The sequence below is a fragment of the Oncorhynchus masou genome, chromosome 11 (assembly GCF_036934945.1).
Source record: "Oncorhynchus masou masou isolate Uvic2021 chromosome 11, UVic_Omas_1.1, whole genome shotgun sequence".
Taxonomy (NCBI): Eukaryota; Metazoa; Chordata; class Actinopteri; order Salmoniformes; family Salmonidae; genus Oncorhynchus; species Oncorhynchus masou.
This window is the reverse complement of record NC_088222.1, coordinates 46499051-46519974: the sequence shown is the minus strand read 5'-3', so window position 1 is coordinate 46519974 and position 20924 is coordinate 46499051. Positions and strand designations below refer to the sequence as shown.

The following is a 20924-nucleotide window of genomic DNA, read 5'->3' as shown; positions in this document are numbered from 1 at the left end:
CGTGCCAGTGGCCATCGAAGGTGAGCATTTGCCCACTGAAGTCGGTTACGACCCAGAACAGCAGTCAGGTCAAAACCCTGGTGAGGATGCACGCAGACGAGCTTCCCTGAGACGGTTTCGGACAGTTTGTGCAGAAATTCTTCGGTTGTGCAAACCCAAAGTTTCATAAGCTGTCCGGGTGGCTGGTCTCAGACAATCTCGCAGGTGAAGAAGCCCGATGCGGAGGTTCTAGGCTGGCGTGGTTACACGTGATCTGTGGTTTTGAGGCCGGTCGGACATACTGCCAAATTCTCGAAAACGAAGCTGGAGGTGGCTTATGGTAGAGATATTAACATTCAGTTCTCTGGCAACAGCTTTGGTGTACATTCCTGTCGTCAGTATGCCAATTGCATGCTCCCTCAAAACTTGAGACATCTGTGGCATTGTGTTGTGTGAGAAAACGGCACATTTTAGAGTAGCCTTTTATTGTCTCCAGCACAAGGCGCACCTGTGTAGTAATCATGCTGTTTAATCAGCTTCTTGATATGCCACACCTGTCAGGTGGATGGATTATCTTGGCAAAGGAGAAATTCTTAACAGGTTATACATTCCGTTTAAATTTTTGTTTAGTGTAAATTTCAATGCACTTTACTGACTCAAGGAAATAGCTTTCAACTATCATACAATTACTGTTGTTGTTTACGCAATCCAAAAACTTATAAATCACAATCTGGGTCAGGTGGTCAATATTTGAAAGTTTATTCTATTGCCAACATGGCTAGCTAGGTAAGTTATAAAATGTGATCTTACAGTGTTAGGATTTCAAAAGGCATTTCAGACAAACAGATTGTAATTCTGGTGCAAATAGTATGGAGTCAACCCGCTAAGCATTTACCGTCAGGCCACGTCTTTTGTACGTCTTTTTTAGATGGGTTCTGGACAGGCCTTGATTTCAATGTCCACGGACGTAGGTTTATGGTCTGATTCTGACCAAATCAGAAAGAATTATAAGAAGGCCTTGATTTCAATTTCCACAGACGTCTGGTCCATACCGGCCTATATTTGGGCCAAACAGACGTATATAATTGGTTCAGATTTGGTCCTATCCGTACAGGCCTTGATTTGGGCCAAACATGGACGCCTATGTTTGGTTCAGATTTGACCCGGGCCGGCCTTACCTTAAACGTCCACAAACGTCTGGCCCAAACATAGACGTTCAGAACATCTACATTTCACCAAATCTATGCAAACTGGTATTGCTCCTAAAGATTTCAAAATTGCTAATGTTATCCAAGATCTTTTACAAATGTTCTCCCAATATCTGTATTACCATGTTTTTCTAAAATCCTAGAAAAATGTATGTATAAAAGAATGTTGAAACATTTAAATCAACACTGTATTCTTTATGAGCACCAATATGGTTTTCGTAAAAACTACTCCACAGATATGGCTATTTTGCAATTTGTGGATAAAATCTTTACAGCCCTTAACAACAATGAATACACTCTTGGCATATTTTTTTATTTATCCAAAGCATTTGACACGGTGAATCATTAAATATTACTTTCTAAATTGCATTATTACAGTTTTCATGATTATACATATAACTGGTTATATAGTTATATGTTTATGATAGAGAACAATGTGTTTATACAATCGGCTGGCTATGCATCTACCAGGACCAAGATATCCTGTGATGTGCCACAGGGTTGGATAATTGTGACCTTTATTATTCCTAATCTATATCAATGACCTTGCTGCTGTATCTTCTACTGTACTTCCAATTCTCTTTGCTGATGATACCAATTTGATTATTATCACACAATCATTTTGATTCACTAATTCATGAAGCCAACTTAGGTATGACAACATTTTCTGAGTGGTTCCAGACAAACAAATGATCTTTAAATGTAAAACAAATCTAACTTTATTGTATTCACTAGTAAGGATATGAAATATTGTAAAAAATAGAGGCAGAATCTCAATCACCACCAATAAACTAGAATGGTCCAAACACACCAAGACCGTTGTGAAGAGGGCACAACAAATCCTATTCCCCCTCAGGAGCCAGAAAAGATTTGGCATGGGTCCTCAGATCCTCAAAAGGTTCTACAGCTGCAACATCGAGAGCATCCTGACTGGTTGCATCACTGCCTGGTACGGCAACTGCTCGGCATCTGACCGCAAGGCATTACAGAGAGTAGTGTGTACGGCCCAGTACATCACTGGGGCTAAACTGCCTGCCATCCAGGACCTCTATACCTAGCGGTGTCAGAGGAAGGCCCTAAAAATTGTCAAAGAACACCAGCCACCCCAGTCATAGACTGTTCTCTCTATTACCGCATGGCAAGTGGTACCGGACAGCGCCAAGTCTTGTTTTTTATTTCTTTACTTATCTATTGTTCACCTAATATCTATTTTTTACTAAATTGCACTGTTGGTTAGGGCCTGTAAGCATTTCACTCTAAGGTCTACTACACCTGTTGTATTCGGCGCACATGACAAATAAACTTTGATTTGATTTGGAATTGGTGGGAATGAAATGGAACAAGTCACATCCATCAATCTTGCCAAAACTTCATCATCCCTCAATAACTTCCAAGTGAAGACTGAGCCAAAACTTCATCATCCCTCAATAACTTCCAAGTGAAGACTGAGATCAGTCTGATGAACCAAACTACCAATAATCACCTCCATGTAGCCTAACTCTCACACTCTAACACACACATACATAATCAAACAGGTGTTTTCTTGTATACTGAGTATATCATGTGCAATTATAACTAACATGCTGTGTTTAACTGATTGAACAAACTTTTTTGTTGTTGTACTTATTTGTGGTGTGTTTTTCATATCAGCGCTTTTGTGCTTCCAACCTCACCTGCACTCCGTTTTTACCTGTTTTTTGTCCGTACTGTTTTGTCTTTCACTTCTTTTCTTTTGGTGTGAATAAATAAACCCCCAAAAACAGACCTACAAAAATTTGACAGTAGAGTACAGTACATTACACTAGAGCACACTAGTCACACACAGTCATAGCAAGAAAAATAATATGTAATCATTAATCAGAATGTTATTGTAGTTGAAGTGTTTTTTTCTATGTATTAGACTACTTTGAACATCATCATTCAGATTTAAAGCTTTTAAAAAAGCTTACTTAATTGCATGTGATTTATGGGAGCAATAATAAATCGTTTGTTTACGATCTACACTCCTCTTTCCTTTTAAGAGGTGTGGGAAATTATTATTGTGGTATAATGCTTACCTAATTGATAATGTATATCAGTTGAAATTTGTCCATAGAATCAATGAAAACTACTAATTTTCATCGTAAGGAAAATAGGTATTTTCAATGTCTAGGAAATACGTATTTTGTATTTGTGAAGTCCGTATAAGATGTGTTTTTATCGTCCGTATAAGATGTACTTTCGACGTCCAAAAAATACATCTGTTAACCTTTCACTTGATGTCAACTTCTGGAAAAGGCATCTAAAAGACATGTTTTCAATGTAATTTCACTAACTGAATGATAACACATAAATTACGTGAGGTTTAAAATATGAAGTACACATTTGGACTCATGGGTGTGTAGTTTGCTTGAATGACATCAAAGCAGTATTCTCATATTTCAAAATACACTTAGTCATCTTAAGGTACAGCAGTTCCCTTACTCAGACAACAACACATGTGCAAAAGTAGCCCAAATAGCAGGAGGGATGAGGGCATCTTCTTGTCGTGCACGGTGCTCAAGTTTATAACGGCTGTCAGTCAAAACATATACAGTGCTGTTAAATGGAGAACCTGTGCTCTGACATAATATAGCATGTATACTGTACAGCCACAGGTTTCCAATTTAAGTAATCAATGACAAAATCTGAAATGTTCAAGCCGTATATGGGATGATGGACTGCGAGTGGAAAGGGCTACTGAACTAAACAAAAAGGACCCTACATCAGCCATATACGCAACTGACCACAATTCTAGCTTAAGTCAAGACCAGATAAACTACAAAAGTTGTGTGAATGTTGTGAGCTGAAAGCAGGTGCTTTCGCTCGTGTCAAGTGAACTTTGGCCTCAGTGAGGTTTGTCGGCTTGTGTTCCTTTTAACCACAGTCAGTCCTGTAATACTCTGCCCTGTATACACAGTTTTCCCTCTCTATCCTTCTAGTAGAGCACAGTCCCAGACAACACAGAGCTCGACACACAGTCAAACATTATCTCTGGTGCTCACAAACCTGATCAGGTATTACAAGGACCTGCAGAACCTTCGACACAGTAAAAAATGACTTAACTGACTTCAGACTTCCCATGCAATGTATAGACTTCACAATGCAATACATTTGCACTTCAGATGGGTACATACAGTTGAAGTCGGAAGTTTACATACACCTTGTCCTAAAACATTTAAACTCAGTTTTTCACAATTACTGACATTTAATCCTAGTAATAATTATCTGTCTTAGGTCAGTTAGGAACACCACTTTATTTTAAGAATGTGAAATGTCAGAATAATAGTAGAGAGAATGATTTATTTCAGTTTTTATTTCTTTCATCACATTCCCACTAGGTCAGAAGTTTACATACACTCAATTAGTATTTGGTAGCATTGGCTTTAAATTGTTTAACTGGGTCAAACATTTTGGGTAGCCTTCCACAAGCTTCCCACAATAAGTTGGGAGAATTCTGGTCCATTCATCCTGACAGAGCTGGTGTAACTGAGTCAGGTTTGTAGGCCTCCTTGCTCGCACATGCTTTTTCAGTTCTGCCCACAAATTTTCTATGGGATTGAGGTCAGGGCGTTGTGATGGCCACACCAATACCTTGACTTTGTTGTCCTTAAGCCAATTTGCCACAACTTTGGAAGTATGCTTGGGGTCGTTGTCCATTAGGAAGACCCATTTGCAACCAAGCTTTCACTCCCTGACTGATGTCTTGAGATGTTGCTTCAATATATCCACATAATATTCTTTCCTCATGATGCCATCTATTTTGTGAAGTGCACCAGTCCCACCTGCAACAAAGCACCCCCACAACATGATTCTTGCATCCCTGTGCTTCACGGTTGGGATGGTGTTCTTCGGCTTGCAAGCCTCCCCCTTTTTCCTCCAAACATAGCGATGGTCATTATGGCCAAACAGTTCTATTTTTGTTACATCAGACCAGAGGACATTTCTCCAAAAAGTACGATGTTTGTCCCCATGTGAAGTTGCAAACCATAGTCTGGCTTTTTTATGGCAGTTTTGGAGCAGTGGCTTCTTCCTTGCTGAGTGGCCTTTCAGGTTATGACAATATAGGACTCGTTTTTCTGTGGATATAGATACTTTTGCACCTGTTTCCTCCAGCATCTTCACAAGGTCCTTTGCTGTTGTTCTGGGATTGATTTGCACTTTTTGCACCAAAGTACGTTCATCTCTAGGAGACAGAACGCATCTCCTTCCTGAGCGGTATGACAGCTGCGTGGTCCCATGGTGTTTATACTTGCGAACTATTGTTTGTATAGATGAACGTGGTACCTTCAGGCATTTGGAAATTGCTCCCAAGGATGAACCAGATCTACTGAGTTTGAAGATAGGCCTTGAAATGCATCCACAGGTACACCTCCAATTGACTCAAATGATGTCAATTAGCCTATCAGAAGCTTCTAAAGCCATGACATAATTTTCTGGATTTTTCCAAGCTGTTTAAAAGCACAGTCAACTTAGTGTATGTAAACTTCTGACCCACTGGAATTGTGATACAGTGCATTATATGTGAAATAATCTGTCTGTAAACAATAGTTGGAAAAATGACTTGTGTCATGCACAAAGTAGATGTCCTAACCGACTTGCCAAAACTATAGTTTGTTAAAAAGACATTTGTGGAGTGATTGAAGAACTAGTTTTAATGACTCCAACCCAAGTGTATGTAAACTTCCAACTTCAACTGTACATTCTCAGAAAAGAAAGTGCTACCTAGAACCATAAAATGTTCTTCAATTGTCCCCATAGTAAACCCTGTGAAAATAACTATTTTAGGCTCCAAGAGGAATCCTTAAACTAATGTGAGGTAATACGTAGAACCCTTTCACCACTAAATGGTTCTAGGTAGAAATGTTTTCACCACCAAAAGGTTCTAACTGGAACCAAAAAGGTTTCTCCTACGGGGATAAATGAAGAACACTTTTTTAAAAGAGTGTAGTAGAATGATTAAGATGGAGTAAAATAGAGGTGAAAAGGAGGAGGTGCAGGAAAGGATGGGGAAGATGAATAAGGAGATAGAGTGACAGAATGGTTGGGAGACAACACAGGAGAAAAGGGGAAACCTGACCATGTACTGCATAATGCAGAGTGGGTGTGGGACTTCACCTGACCATGTATTTTGCACACAGAGTGGGTTTAGGGTTTTGTGGGTTGAGAGGACACACGTGTGCTCATGTGAGTCATTAATAAGGTACATATCCCGCATCTCTCCCCTCTCCATCCCTCAACCTCTTTCTTTCCTCCCAATGCTTCTCTTCTTAAACAAGTGGCTCAGCGTTCTAAGGCACTGCATCTCAGTGTTAGAGTCGTCACTACAGACCCTGGTTTGATTCCAAGCTGTATCACAACTGGCTGTAATTGGGAGTCCCATAGGGCGGCGCACAATTGGCTCAGCATCGTCCGGGTTAGGGTTTGGCCTGGGTCGGCCGTCATTGTAAATAAGAATTTGTTCTGAACTGACATGCCTAGTTAAATGAAGGTTAAATACAAAAAAGAACAAAAAATAAACCACATCCTCTTCCCAATATGGCTAATTTGTTTTTGCGCCAGAGTGACACCGACGTCACAAACTCACGTTCACACATCCAGTAGAACAACAAAGACCTTACATTTCCCCCTGCTTCACAATGCAACCCATCAGCAAGTGGGTCAGATTTGATTAAATTACATATTAAAGTCTGAAGCCACATCCTTGGTGAAAGACAGGCAGAGCAGAGAAAGAGAGATTGGCTGGGGGTACAGAGAGAGAGATTAGAGGTATTGTCACAGAAGACAATACAAACTTGATCACCAATGTCGGCCTGTGACGCAAGTACTTTTGCATGTTTTCTATTTTTCCTTTTTGTGCCTCCCCTCTGTTTTCTTCTCTGACTAACCAAGGCCGGAAGAATCTGAATGGAATCTATTAATAGACAGTGATAGGACTTTGACAAACATATGGTGAGCTCCAAACCTACTAAGGTAAACACAATACACCTGGGTAATTAATCTGCTCTGTCAATATCACACAGCCACACACACACGCGCGCACATGCATGCATGCACGTTTGGCTAAACTTAATGGCATAAACGGTCAGACGATGGTCAGTTCCCATACTTGACCAAACATATATAATTATTGAGATATGGAAACTCTCCTCACACATGTTTTCAATGTTTGACTAAGGAGTGCACATACTGGCAGGGCCTGTTACAAAAATGTTGGGAAATTAAAACCTGTTCCAAAAAGAGGGAAATTATAAGTAGAGTTGAATTATTCAAGTCTTTATCTTACCTTCTGTAGCATTGACAAAAGGCCATCTTTGTTTTTCTGAAGCTTCAATGGATGAAGAAGAAACGGAATTTAGTACAATTGGAATGACATGAAAAGAATGCATAACAAAAGCTCATAATGCAAAAGGATCCTTGTCTATGTCCAAAATGAGCACTCACCCTCTTCTTGTAGTAGATCCTCCACTTGTGGTATTCTTTGATCACTACCTCGATCCTACGCTTCCAGTAGCTGCCTTCTAGAACTATAGCCTTACAAGAGAAAACAAAAAACATACAGTGCCTTGCGAAAGTATTCGGCCCCCTTGAACTTTGGGACCTTTTGCCACATTTCAGGCTTCAAACATAAAGATATAAAACTGTATTTTTTGTGAGGAATCAACAACAAGTGGGACACAATCATGAAGTGGAACGACATTTATTGGATATTTTAAACTTTTTTAACAAATCAAAAACTGAAAAATTGGGCGTGCAAAATTATTCAGCCCCATTAATTAAGTTAATACTTTGTAGCGCCACCTTTTGCTGCGATTACAGCTGTAAGTTGCTTGGGGTATGTCTCTATCAGTTTTGCACATCGAGAGACTGAAATTTTTTCCCATTCCTCCTTGCAAAACAGCTCCAGCTCAGTGAGGTTGGATGGAGAGCATTTGTGAACAGCAGTTTTCAGTTCTTTCCACAGATTCTCGATTGGATTCAGGTCTGGACTTTGACTAGGCCATTCTAACACCTGGATGTGTTTATTTTTGAACCATTCCATTGTAGATTTTGCTTTATGTTTTGGATCATTGTCTTGTTGGAAGACAAATCTCCGTCCCAGTCTCAGGTCTTTTGCAGACTCCATCATGTTTTCTTCCAGAATGGTCCTGTATTTGGCTCCATCCATCTTCCCTGTCCCTGCTGAAGAAAAGCAGGCCCAAACCATGATGCTGCCACCACCATGTTTGACAGTGGGGATGGTGTGTTCATTGTGATGAGCTGTGTTGCTTTTACGCCAAACATAACGTTTTGCATTGTTGCCAAAAAGTTCAATTTTGGTTTCATCTGACCAGAGCACCTTCTTCCACATGTTTGGTGTGTCTCCCAGGTGGCTTGTGGCAAACTTTAAACGACACTTTTTATGGATATCTTTAAGAAATGGCTTTCTTCTTGCCACTCTTCCATAAAGGCCAGATTTGTGCAATATACGACTGATTGTTGTCCTATGGACAGAGTCTCCCACCTCAGCTGTAGATCTCTGCAGTTCATCCAGAGTGATCATGGGCCTCTTGGCTGCATCTCTGATCAGTCTTCTCCTTGTATGAGCTGAAAGGTTAGAGGGACGGCCAGGTCTTGGTAGATTTGCAGTGGTCTGATACTCCTTCCATTTCAATATTATCACTTGCACAGTGGTCCTTGGGATGTTTAAAGCTTGGGAAATCTTTATGTATCCAAATCCGGCTTTAAACTTCATCACAACAGTATCTCGGACCTGCCTGGTTTGTTCCTTGTTCTTCATGATGCTCTCTGCGCTTTTAACTGACCTCTGAGACTATCACAGTGCAGGTGCATTTATACGGAGACTTGATTACACACAGGTGGATTGTATTTATCATCTTTAGTCATTTAGATCAACATTGGATCATTCAGAGATCCTCACTGAACTTCTGGAGAGAGTTTGCTGCACTGAAAGTAAAGGGGGCTGAATATTTTGCACGCCCAATTTTTCAGTTATTGATTTGTTAACCTCTTGAAACTCTGGGGGCGCAATTTCATTTTTGGATGAAAAACGTTCCCGTTTTAAACAAGATATTTTGTCACAAAAAGATGCTCGACTATGCATATAATTGATAGCTTTGGAAAGAAAACACTCTGAATTTTCCAGAACTGCAAAGATATTGTCTGTGGGTGCCCTAGTACGGGAGCTATAGGCAAAACCAAGATGAAACGGCAACCAGGATATCAGCAGGATTTTTGAGGCTCCGTTTTCCATTGTCTCCTTATATGGCTGTGAATGCGAGAGGAATGAGCCTGCCCTTTCTGTCGTTTCCCCAAGGTGTCTGCAGCATTGTGACGTATTTGTAGGCATATCATTGGAAGATTGACCATAAGAGACTACATTTTCCAGGTGTCCGCCCGGTGTCCTCCGTCGAAATTGGTGCGTCTTTTTCAGCTGCTGGTATTTTTCCATGCGATTCTGAGGGGAAAGCAGGCTTCCACGAACTGCATATCAATGAAGAGATATGTGAAAAAACACCTTGAGGATTGATTCTAAACAACGTTTGCCATGTTTCGGTCGATATTATGGAGTTAATTCGGAAAAAGTTTGACGTTTTGGTGACTGAATTTTCGGTTCGTTTCGGTAGCCAAATGTGATGTACAAAACGGAGCGATTTCTCCTACACAAAGATTCTTTCAGGAAAAACTGAACATTTGCTATGTAACTGAGAGTCTCCTCATTGAAAACATCCAAAGCTCTTCAAAGGTAAATGATTTTATTTATTTGGTTATCTGGTTTTTGTGAAAATGTTGCGTGCTAAATGCTACTCAAAATGCTAAGCTAGCTTGCAATACTCTTACACAAATGATTGATTTGCTATGGTTCAAAAGCATATTTTGAAAATCTGAGATGACAGTGTTGTTAAGAAAAGGTTAAGCTTGAGAGCAGGCGCATTATTTTCATTTTATTTGCGATTTTCAGAAATCGTTAACGTTGCGTTATGCTAATGAGCCTGAGGCTTTATTCACAATCCCGGATCCGGGATGGGGAGTATCAAGAGTTAAAAATGTTTGAAATATCCAATAAATGTCGTTCCACTTCATAATTGTGTCCCACTTGTTGTTGATTCTTCACAAAAAAATACAGTTTTATATCTTTATGTTTGAAGCCTGAAATGTGGCAAAAGGTCGCAAAGTTCAAGGGGTCCGAATACTTTCGCAAGGCACTGTAGGAGTTAATAGGAGTTGATTTTAAATGGGTATGTCCTATTCCCTACATAGTGCACTACATTTGGTTTCCTTGGTTTCTCAAATGATTGCCTCGCCTGGTTCACCAACTACTGCTCTGATAGAGTTCAGTGTGTCAAATCGGGGGGTCTGCTGTCCGGACCTCTGGCAGTCTCTATGGGGGTGCCACAGGGTTCAATTCTTGGACCGACTCTCTTCTCTGTATACATCAATGAGGTCGCTCTTGCTGCTGGTGAGTCTCTGATCCACCTCTACGCAGACGACACCATTCTGTATACTTCTGGCCCTTTAGACACTGTGTTATCAACCCTCCAGGCAAGCTTCAATGCCATACAACTCTCCTTCTGTGGCCTCCAATTGCTCTTAAATACAAGTAAAACTAAATGCGTGCTCTTCAACCGATCGCGACCCGCACCTACCCGCCTGTCCAACATCACTACTCTGGGCGGCTCTGACTTAGAATACGTGGACAACTACAAATACCTAGGTGTCTGGTTAGACTGTAAACTCTCCTTCCAGACCCATATCAAATATCTCCAATCCAAAAGGCTTCCTATTTCGCAACAAAGCATCCTTCACTCATGCTGCCAAACATACCCTTGTAAAGCTAACCATCCTACCAATCCTCGACTTTGGCGATGTCATTTACAAAATGGCCTCCAATACCCTACTCAACAAATTGGATGCAATCTATCACAGTGCAATCCGTTTTGTCACCAAAGCCCCATATACTACCCACCATTGCGACCTGTACGCTCTCGTTGGCTGGCCCTCGCTTCATACTCGTCGCCAAACCCACTGGCTCCATGTCATCTACAAGACCCTGCAAGGTAAAGTCCCCCCTTATCTCAGCTCGCTGGTCACCATAGCATCTCCCACCTGTAGCACACGCTCCAACAGGTATATCTCTCTCGTCGCCCCCAAAACCAATTCTTTCTTTGGCCGCCTCTCCTTCCAGTTCTCTGCTGCCAATGACTGGAATGAACTACAAAAATCTCTGAAACTGGAAACACTTATCTACCTCACTAGCTTTAAGCACCAACTGTCAGAGCAGTATGTGTCGAACTGCTTTGCTTTATCCTGGCCAGGTCGCAATTGTAAATGAGAACTTGTTCTCAACTTGCCTACCTGGTTAAATAAAGGTGAAATAAATAAATAAATAAATAATTTGACAAGAGCCTTATAGGCCCTCCTCAAAATCAGTGCACTATATCGGCTACTTCCTCACTCGGCCTTGGGGGTCAAAGGTCACCTACTTCAGGTTTGCGATGGGCGTCGGCCTCGGAGCCCTCCAGTGGGGTGACAAACCCACACACAGGGTTCTTCCTCTTCTCCACGTCTGTAACACGGGACGGACAAGAAACAACTGATCATTCAATCATGACTTGGATTAATGGTTCAATGGACTCTCAAATCTGTCAACTCTGCCAATTCTCTCAATAAATCAGTAAATTCTGTTAGTTTTTTCTGTGTTTTCTTTTCAAATGTGGCTTCAACATCATGTGAATAATGTAATGGAGCTCTCATTAGTATGTTTTTGGCATGGAAAGCTGTACACTGCATTGTGTTTAAATTAATTCAGTCCACATTGTACAGTAGTTGTAGGAGACATCCCACTCGAGCTATTCTCTTTGTTGTGTGACTGTACTGTAGTAACAAGTCCATGTATCAGTTCGGTTGAACAAAGCTCTCCCTGTCTGTTATCAGATTAAACAACCCTGGGACAACAGGAGACATGCAAGCTGCTCAGAGTGAAAGAACAGAGTGAGGATGAATGGAATTACATTTTAGTCATTTAGCAGACACTCTTATCCAGAGCAATTTACAGAAAGAGTGCATACATTTTGGTACTTTTTCATACTGGTCCCCTGTGAGAATCAAACCTACAACTCTGGTGTTTCAACCATCATGTTCTACGAACTTAGCTACACAGGAGAGGAGAGGAGAGGAGAGGAGAGGAGAGGAGAGGAGAGGAGAGGAGAGGAGAGGAGAGGAGAGGAGAGGAGAGGAGAGGAGAGGAGAGGAGAGGAGAGGAGAGGAGAGGAGAGGAGAGGAGAGGAGAGGAGAGGAGAGGAAAGGAAAGGAGAGGAGAGCTTACACTGGATGAACCAGGCTCTCCAGATTCCATTATTCAGACGGATTTTGTCTCTCCAAAGCAGCCGCAGGCCTTTGAAAGACTTCCACTTCGGAGAGACTATTTTACCACTGAAAAGACATAACATAATCCTTACAGTCACACAAAATAAAGGAATTAAGACATTATAAAGGTTCATATACGTGCTTATAACAAGTAACAAAGCATTATACCTGTGATATTTAAGGAAAAAATATGCTTCAATGTAATTTGTGTCCCACTTCAAGATATTCTATTTATTAGGGAGGAATGGTTATGTTATGACAACCTTGGGCAAACTTTCCTTCCCTCCCATTTACAAAGAGAGACAGAGAGACAAGCAATTGACAGAGTTAATGATTGTCAAAACACAACGATGAGATTACAAGCAGAGGATAAATATTAGAGATGCAGAAACTGGATGCTCTATTCTATTATTCTCTATTCTATTCTCCACATATCATCCAGCATTGAGAAAAAGCTACAATACATGAAAGGACCAGTCCTCTGCCTCATTGTTAAAAACAAGAGCACTGAAACTGTATATTAATGCTGCCTCTTTCTTTGACGTCATCATTTTCACACAGCGCTGATGGCACCCAATCAGAGGAGCCTTTCCACCAGAACACTGAAAGGGTATGTGTACAAAATGGCACCCTCTTTCCTAAATAATGTTCTACTTTTGGTTAACTAAACAGGGAAAAGGATGCCACTGAGCAAAAAAGCAGGATGTTTTCGACCCTGTGCCTTTCCAGTGTCAGACTAAGACAGTCAGCACACCAGTTGGTGAGAAGGGGCCACTTAATGGCTGGTGCTTATTGGGTTGCTAGGAAGCCAGGTGAATCATTTCCTAGGGGCTGGATGCTGGATGATGTCAAATAGTCAAAGTGAAAACCCTGTCAGCATCCATGTTCAGGAAAACAGCAGAGGAGGCACATTAACCGGGTACAAATTGACTTGATGAAGCTAATGGGTTAAATAAACCATAACATTCACCCATCTGGAGGGTGACTAATAAATGTTCTATGTAAAATGTTGTTTTAACAAAGTACCTGACATAACAGCATAGTTTAACACCTTACAAAAAAAGCGAACACTAAGATGTCTCAGAAAAACTGTTTGAAAAGGCAATGTTCATTAGATCCATCAGCGGAAATTAAAAATAAATAACAATTCCTGTGGTAATAGTATGTATCCTATCAGATTCAGTGCTGCATTTCATTGGCAATAGCTAGCTTTTGTTTAAACTGATACAGGATACATTCATTGATTGGTTATGCTTAAAGATTGAATGATTGGTTATGCTAGTACACTGTGTTGTTGTATCCTTAGCATGATAAAATATTCCTAGCTTCCTTCCTCAATCAAAGAAAGGTCTATCGCTGAATATAGTCCAGTAAACACCTGAAAGATGGATTTAGTAGCAGTCTTTCTTTAGGGCTGCAGTATTTTTCTTGGCTCTGGTGTGTGTTTTATGGAGCAACTATCAGATTGTAAAAGCTTGATTGGATAGTAGAAGGAAGAGACTTCCTCTCTGTGCCAAGCATTGTTGATGGCATGGCACACACACACACACACACACACACACACACACACACACACACACACACACACACACACACACTGAAGACATTGTTCGGGAAGTTATAAAGGTCATGACACATTGGCAATTTTTTATGCAATATTGATGAGCAATGATGGTGGAAATGGAGAGGAGTATGAGACACTGGAGCAATGAGTAGCATGGACATGATAATAGATTTCATATGAAGCATAAATCCATTTAAAACTTAATTTCCCCATTTATTTAGTCATCTATAGCTTGTTATTGCCAGTTAACTGCCACAACTGTACTGAAATTCATCAACTAAGAAACAAGCAATAAAGAGGTGCCAGTCAAGTCCATGGCAATGCAGACATACGGTAAAGATAACTAAATTTAGCAAACATATAATGTTATAATCATAAACTAGTAACATGTCAATGGTTTATTTTTATTTTATTTTTATTTAACCTTTATTTAACCAGGTAGGCTAGTTGAGAACAAGTTCTCATTTGCAACTGCGACCTGGCCAAGATAAAGCATAGCAGTGTGAACAGACAACACAGAGTTACACATGGAGTAAACAATTAACAAGTCAATGACACAGAAAAAAAGGGGAGTCTATATACATTGTGTGCAAAAGGCATGAGGAGGTAGGCGAATAATTACAATTTTGCAGATTAACACTGGGGTGATAAATGATCAGATGGTCATGTACAGGTAGAGATATTGGTGTGCAAAAGAGCAGAAAAGTAAATAAATAAAAACAGTATGGGGATGAGGTAGGTGAAAATGGGTGGGCTATTTACCAATAGACTATGTACAGCTGCAGCGATCGGTTAGCTGCTCAGATAGCAGATGTTTGAAGTTGGTGAGGGAGATAAGTCTCCAACTTCAGGGATTTTTGCAATTCGTTCCAGTCACAGGCAGCAGAGTATTGGAACGAAAGACGGCCAAATGAGGTGTTGGCTTTAGGGATGATCAGTGAGATACACCTGCTGGAGCGCGTGCTACGGATGGGTGTTGCCATCGTGACCAGTGAACTGAGATAAGGCGGAGCTTTACCTAGCATGGACTTGTAGATGACCTGGAGCCAGTGTGTCTGGCGACGAATATGTAGCGAGGGCCAGCCGACTAGAGCATACAAGTCGCAGTGGTGGGTGGTATAAGGTGCTTTAGTGACAAAACGGATGGCACTGTGATAAACTGCATCCAGTTTGCTGAGTAGAGTGCTGGAAGCAATTTTGTAGATGACATCGCCGAAGTCGAGGATCGGTAGGATAGTCAGTTTTACTAGGGTAAGTTTGGCGGCGTGAGTGAAGGAGGCTTTGTTGCGGAATAGAAAGCCGACTCTTGATTTGATTTTAGATTGGAGATTTTTGATATGAGTCTGGAAGGAGAGTTTACAGTCTAGCCAGACACCTAGGTACTTATAGATGTCCACATATTCAAGGTCGGAACCATCCAGGGTGGTGATGCTAGTCGGGCATGCGGGTGCAGGCAGCGATCGGTTGAAAAGCATGCATTTGGTTTTACTAGCGTTTAAAAGCAGTTGGAGGCCACGGAAGGAGTGTTGTATGGCATTGAAGCTCAATTGGAGGTTAGATAGCACAGTGTCCAAGGACGGGCCGGAAGTATATAGAATGGTGTCGTCTGCATAGAGGTGGATCAGGGAATCGCCCGCAGCAAGAGCAACATCATTGATATATACAGAGAAAAGAGTCGGCCCGAGAATTGAACCCTGTGGCACCCCCATAAAGACTGCCAGAGGACCGGACAGCATGCCCTCCGATTTGACACACTGAATTCTGTCCGCAAAGTAATTGGTGAACCAGGCAAGGCAGTCTTCCAAAAAACCGAGGCTACTGAGTCTGCCGATAAGAATATGGTGATTGCTAGCTAGCTTTAAACTGTGTCAAACTAGCTAAACATACAAAAAATATCTAAAACGGAAAACTAAATGTAAATGCCTATAGCTAGCTAACAAGCTACATGGCTAGCTAGTTAGCTAATTTAGCCAGTTTGTCCCATTGACTTTGTATGAGCTCCGGTAAGCATGCACCATATATATATATATATCATGCACCAACCATGGAATTTTTTTATTATCTTGCAACTCTTGATCGGCAGCGCCACCTAGTGGGAAATGTGTAGGAATCCTCCAATCAGAGCACAGATATTGGTCACGTGAACCGTCTGTTCTTTCAAAATATTGAGAAAAACATTGCGGCTGTTTTTGAGCTGAAGTGAGAGAGAATCAACTCACATGTTGGAATGAATTGTTGGCCATTCACATCCAATATGTTACTCCACTACAATATTATATCATGACACTGTGCATTATTACATACATACTATGTTCAGTTTGTCAGGTTTAACTGACGAAAACATCCACAGTGGTGCGCATGTTAATCAATTAGCATGCTAACTGCAAACCCATGCTAAGTCAATGGGACAAACAGGCTAATTCGATATCTAGCTAGTCATGTAGATTTTTCATTTAATTTTATATATTTTTTATATTTAACTAGCTGGCTAGCTTGATGAATACTGTTTGCACTTCCTAGCTTAGAATTGTGTGGTAAAATGTTTTCTAAATCGAATTATCCTTATGTCTGCAACACCCCTTTGTTGCTTGTTTGTTAGCTGATAAATTCCAGTACAGATGTGGCAGTCAACAAAAAGGAAAGTGAAAGGGCTATAGGAGATTCGTAAATAAATGGGGAAATTGAGTTTTAATAAGTTGATATATCCTTCATACAACATCTATTATTCATGTCCATGTTGCCCATTTCTCATCATTGCGACAGTGTCTCATTCAACACTCCGTTGCCAGCAATATTGCATGGAAAAATTGCTCCTGAAAATTGCCAATGTATCATAAAACTATTTTGTCAACTATTTTGTCAAGTCTCCTTCCTTCCTTTATCATTCCTGATGATGGCGAAAATATTGTATTTTCAAGGTTTTTTGGATATTTGTGTGTCGCTATCTGTCCATTACTCAGCCAAGAACAGATGCTTTACTCAACGGAAGGTGGGCAACAATGTAGGACACTGTACATACTGTATACTGTCTATCAACCAGTGGTTGTTAAAAAAATGTTGATAACAAATACTTGTGATGTAATTGATTCACAGAAAGGGAAGTGCTAATAATAATGTATAGACTAATCAGCAGTGAAATATCCTGCAGCATGCCAAAGTCCCTGTTGGCATCAGTTTGTTTTCTTCATTACAAAAGGAAAAACACTGAATATAGGGTAAGGGGATAGAGAGGAGCTAGCAGGCACAGGGTCTTTGTAGTAACTGTCTCTTATCCTTTCCCTTAGTTACACTGTAATCTTCCATAACATACCGGCTGCCAACTCAAACCAAAGTCCACTTCTCTGTCAAGATTTTCAAAACAGTTTCGCAAGTAGGCTCCAGCCTGTTCTGAATCCCTTCACCCAACCACACATATGTACGCACACACACAGTACACACACAGCCTACACACACACAGACACACCTTTTGAGTTTGTCATTTCTATTTAAGCCTAATCATTCTCTATACATACAGTATCAATCAATTGTTATATGAAAGTGTAATCATATTAGGCATATACGGAGACTTGTAATTCTAGCTTTTACAGTAAGGCCAGACAATATTTTGGCGAAGTGATGCAACAAAAACGGTTTTAATTAGTGGTACTGTGGTTCATTTTCATGCAGTGTGGTAATGTAGACACCTTTGACAACTTCCCTCGTGGAAATGTTGAAACCATTGACAACTTTACACACAAGTAAACAATACAATAATCAATAATGAGGTATTTACCTGTAAGCCAGTGACATACACTCAAATAACCGGGTCAGCGTTGGGTCGATGCTAAGGCTCCCAGAACTTAGCGGACCGAATCTGTATGTTTGACACCAAGTCCTGTTCACGGTATCGAAATCATATCGCACCGTAGCTCCGCTTTTCCGTCTCCGCGGGGTGCAGTCGCTGTGCGGGGAGGACACCATAAAGTGTCCGCTATGGATGACCTGCGCGCGGAGAAAAGAGCCAGCAACAGCCGGTCCAGTCCCGGTGGTCGCCGCATGATCTTCCTCTTGGTCCGAATCTGATTCTAAGTCGTTGAGCTGGTTCTGCTTTCCTTGTCCTTGTCCCTGAGACAACTCCGGGGACATTATTTCTGCCATTGCCATTCCAGTATAGAATTCAACTTGTTCCGCGCAGCAATGAACTTTTCCCCCGGTTTTGGACTGAGGTAAATTAGTTTTATATTGGATATTCGGTGGCTATTGGGGTTTCTCTTGTCAATAGCTATTGAACTAAGCATGCCATTACTATGAAGATGGTATATTCTGAATCAGGGGTGGATGGAGAAATATCCACACTTTTTAATTTTTTAAAATTATTATTATAAGATTTCGGCTTTCAATCTTCTATAGCTCTTACACAAAGCGTGCCATGACTATGAACATTATATATTCTGAGTCAGGGGAGGATGGACAAAAATTCAATGCTTTTTTATTTTTTTTAATCGAGAGAGACTTTTTTAAATATTGTAATAATATTTTGGCTTTCAACCTTCAATAGCTCTTTAAAAAAGCATGCCATTACTATGAACATGATACTATATTCTGAATCAGGGGAGGACGGACAAAAATCCACGGCTTTTATTTATTATAAATGTAGTTCTAAAAATGTTTTTGCTTTCAATCTATAATAGCTCTTACACAAAGTGTGCTAATGAACTATGAAAATTTGAGGGAGGATGGACCAAAATCCCTGGCATTTTCGGGGAGAAGTGTATTTATTTAATCTAATTTTTAGTTTTTAATATTCAATAGCTCTAACACAAAGTGTGCCATTACTACGAAAATGATATATTCTTAGTCAGGGGATGATGGACATCAGCGGAGGATGGACTAAAATCCACAGCTTTTGTTTTTGTGAATTATTTTGAATTGTTTTAGCATTCAATATTTAATAGACAAAGCATGCAAAGACTATGAATATTATATATTCTGAATCTGGGGAGGATGGACCCAAATCCCTGGCTTATATTTTTTGTTTTCAATCTTCAATAGCCCTTACCCAAAGCTTGCCATGACTATGAAAATGATATATTCTGAATCTCCCCCAATTCAGAATATATAGTTTTCATAGTCAGATGGACATCAATTTATCTTTTAATCTTCAATAGTTTACACAAAGCGTGCCATTACTTTATTTTTTTTGCATTTCCACCAACTGAACTATAATGTGGACCAGAGCCATTATTCCCCAATCCTCCCCCGATTCATAATATATCATTTTCATAGTCATGGCACGCTTTGTGTAGATTGAAAGCTGGAATATTTTTTTTCTTCTCCACCCACAAAAGCAGTTTTTTTTCCATCCAACCCCCATTTTAGAATATCTATTTTTCATAGTTATGACATGCTTTGTTTAAACACCAGGACAACTCCCACCTCAAACTACCCCTCCCCAATTCCCCATCTCACCCAACTTATAAAAATAAATATATCATCAATTTTCCATACACTACTGATTCAGAATATACCATCTTCATAGTCCTGGCATGCTTGGTTCAATATATATATAGAAAACAGAATAGCACTGAATATCCAGTATAAAACTAACTTTATCTTGGTCAACTTTGGTCCAATTCTAACTTGGCCAATCACTGTGGCATTTGAGTAAGTGCAGAACATGCCGAAGTTGACAGATGTAACCTGGAAAGCATGGGATACATCCAATCCAAAACTGGCCCCACTAGCCTCTAGTGTGGCACAAAATCAGATGTGTTGTCCCATGCCATGTAAATGTCCTGTTATGAGGCCCCGGGTCAGCTGGGAACCAGCTGAAAGGAGGCCACTCTCTCTTACAACAACTTATCTGGAACAGTGGATGATAAGTTCAGTAAGCTATGCCCCATTCTAGTCCAATCTGCTCAATTTTGTTGTCAACAATTAATAATTGGACATTCTTTAAAAAATGAATATAGTTTCAATATACTATTCAAAGAGTTGACAATATGTTGGCAAATAGGCTAATAGAGCCCATAAAATCTAGCGATGAAACACGAAAATGTTTTGTTCACCATTCCATTTACTCTCAGACTGTAAAATGCTAAATTGGCATCTCCTGCATCTCCTCCGGCATCTCGAGCTGACACCTTTGCTGGCAGCTAGCTAGCTAGCTAGCTACTAGCTACTTTTGATCAAAAATGGAATACAGAACCAGTGAAAAGTTTGGACACAACCACTCATTCAAGGGTTTTTCTTTATTTTTTATACATTGTGGAATAACAGTGAAGACATCAAAACTATGAAATAACACATATGGTATCATATATATATATATATATATATATATATATATATATATACAGTGCCTTGCGAAAGTATTCGGCCCCCTTGAACTTTGCGACCTTTTGCCACATTTCAGGCTTCAAACATAAAGATATAAAACTGTATTTTTTTGTGAAGAATCAAAAACAAGTGGGACACATTCATGAAGTGGAACGACATTTATTGGATATTTCAAACTTTTTTAACAAATCAAAAACTGAAAAATTGGGCGTGCAAAATTATTCAGCCCCTTTACTTTCAGTGCAGCAAACTCTCTCCAGAAGTTCAGTGAGGATCTCTGAATGATCCAATGTTGACCTAAATGACTAATGATGATAAATACAAACCACCTGTGTGTAATCAAGTCTCCGTATGAATGCACCTGCACTCTGATAGTCTCAGAGGTCCGTTATAAGCGCAGAGAGCATCATGAAGAACAAGGAACACACCAGGCAGGTCCAAGATACTGTTGTGAAGAAGTTTAAAGCCGG

At 40.3% G+C, this 20924-nt stretch overlaps 1 protein-coding gene across 3 annotated transcripts in view; it reads right to left on the bottom strand.

Moving 5' to 3' along the window:
- The window catches only part of LOC135548747 (carbohydrate-responsive element-binding protein), a 36626-nt gene extending 18301 nt beyond the window's left edge, over window positions 1-18325 (bottom strand). For all 3 annotated transcript variants that reach the window (XM_064978644.1, XM_064978646.1, XM_064978647.1), the window contains exons 1-5: window positions 17909-18325; window positions 12532-12638; window positions 11690-11772; window positions 7650-7739; window positions 7492-7533 (exon numbers count right to left, since the gene is read on the bottom strand). In XM_064978644.1, the coding sequence (XP_064834716.1) occupies window positions 7492-7533; window positions 7650-7739; window positions 11690-11772; window positions 12532-12638; window positions 17909-18279 (693 nt within the window). In that variant the 5' untranslated portion in view covers window positions 18280-18325. The remainder of the gene's footprint in view (window positions 1-7491; window positions 7534-7649; window positions 7740-11689; window positions 11773-12531; window positions 12639-17908) is intronic.
- Window positions 18326-20924: the final 2599 nt, after the last annotated feature.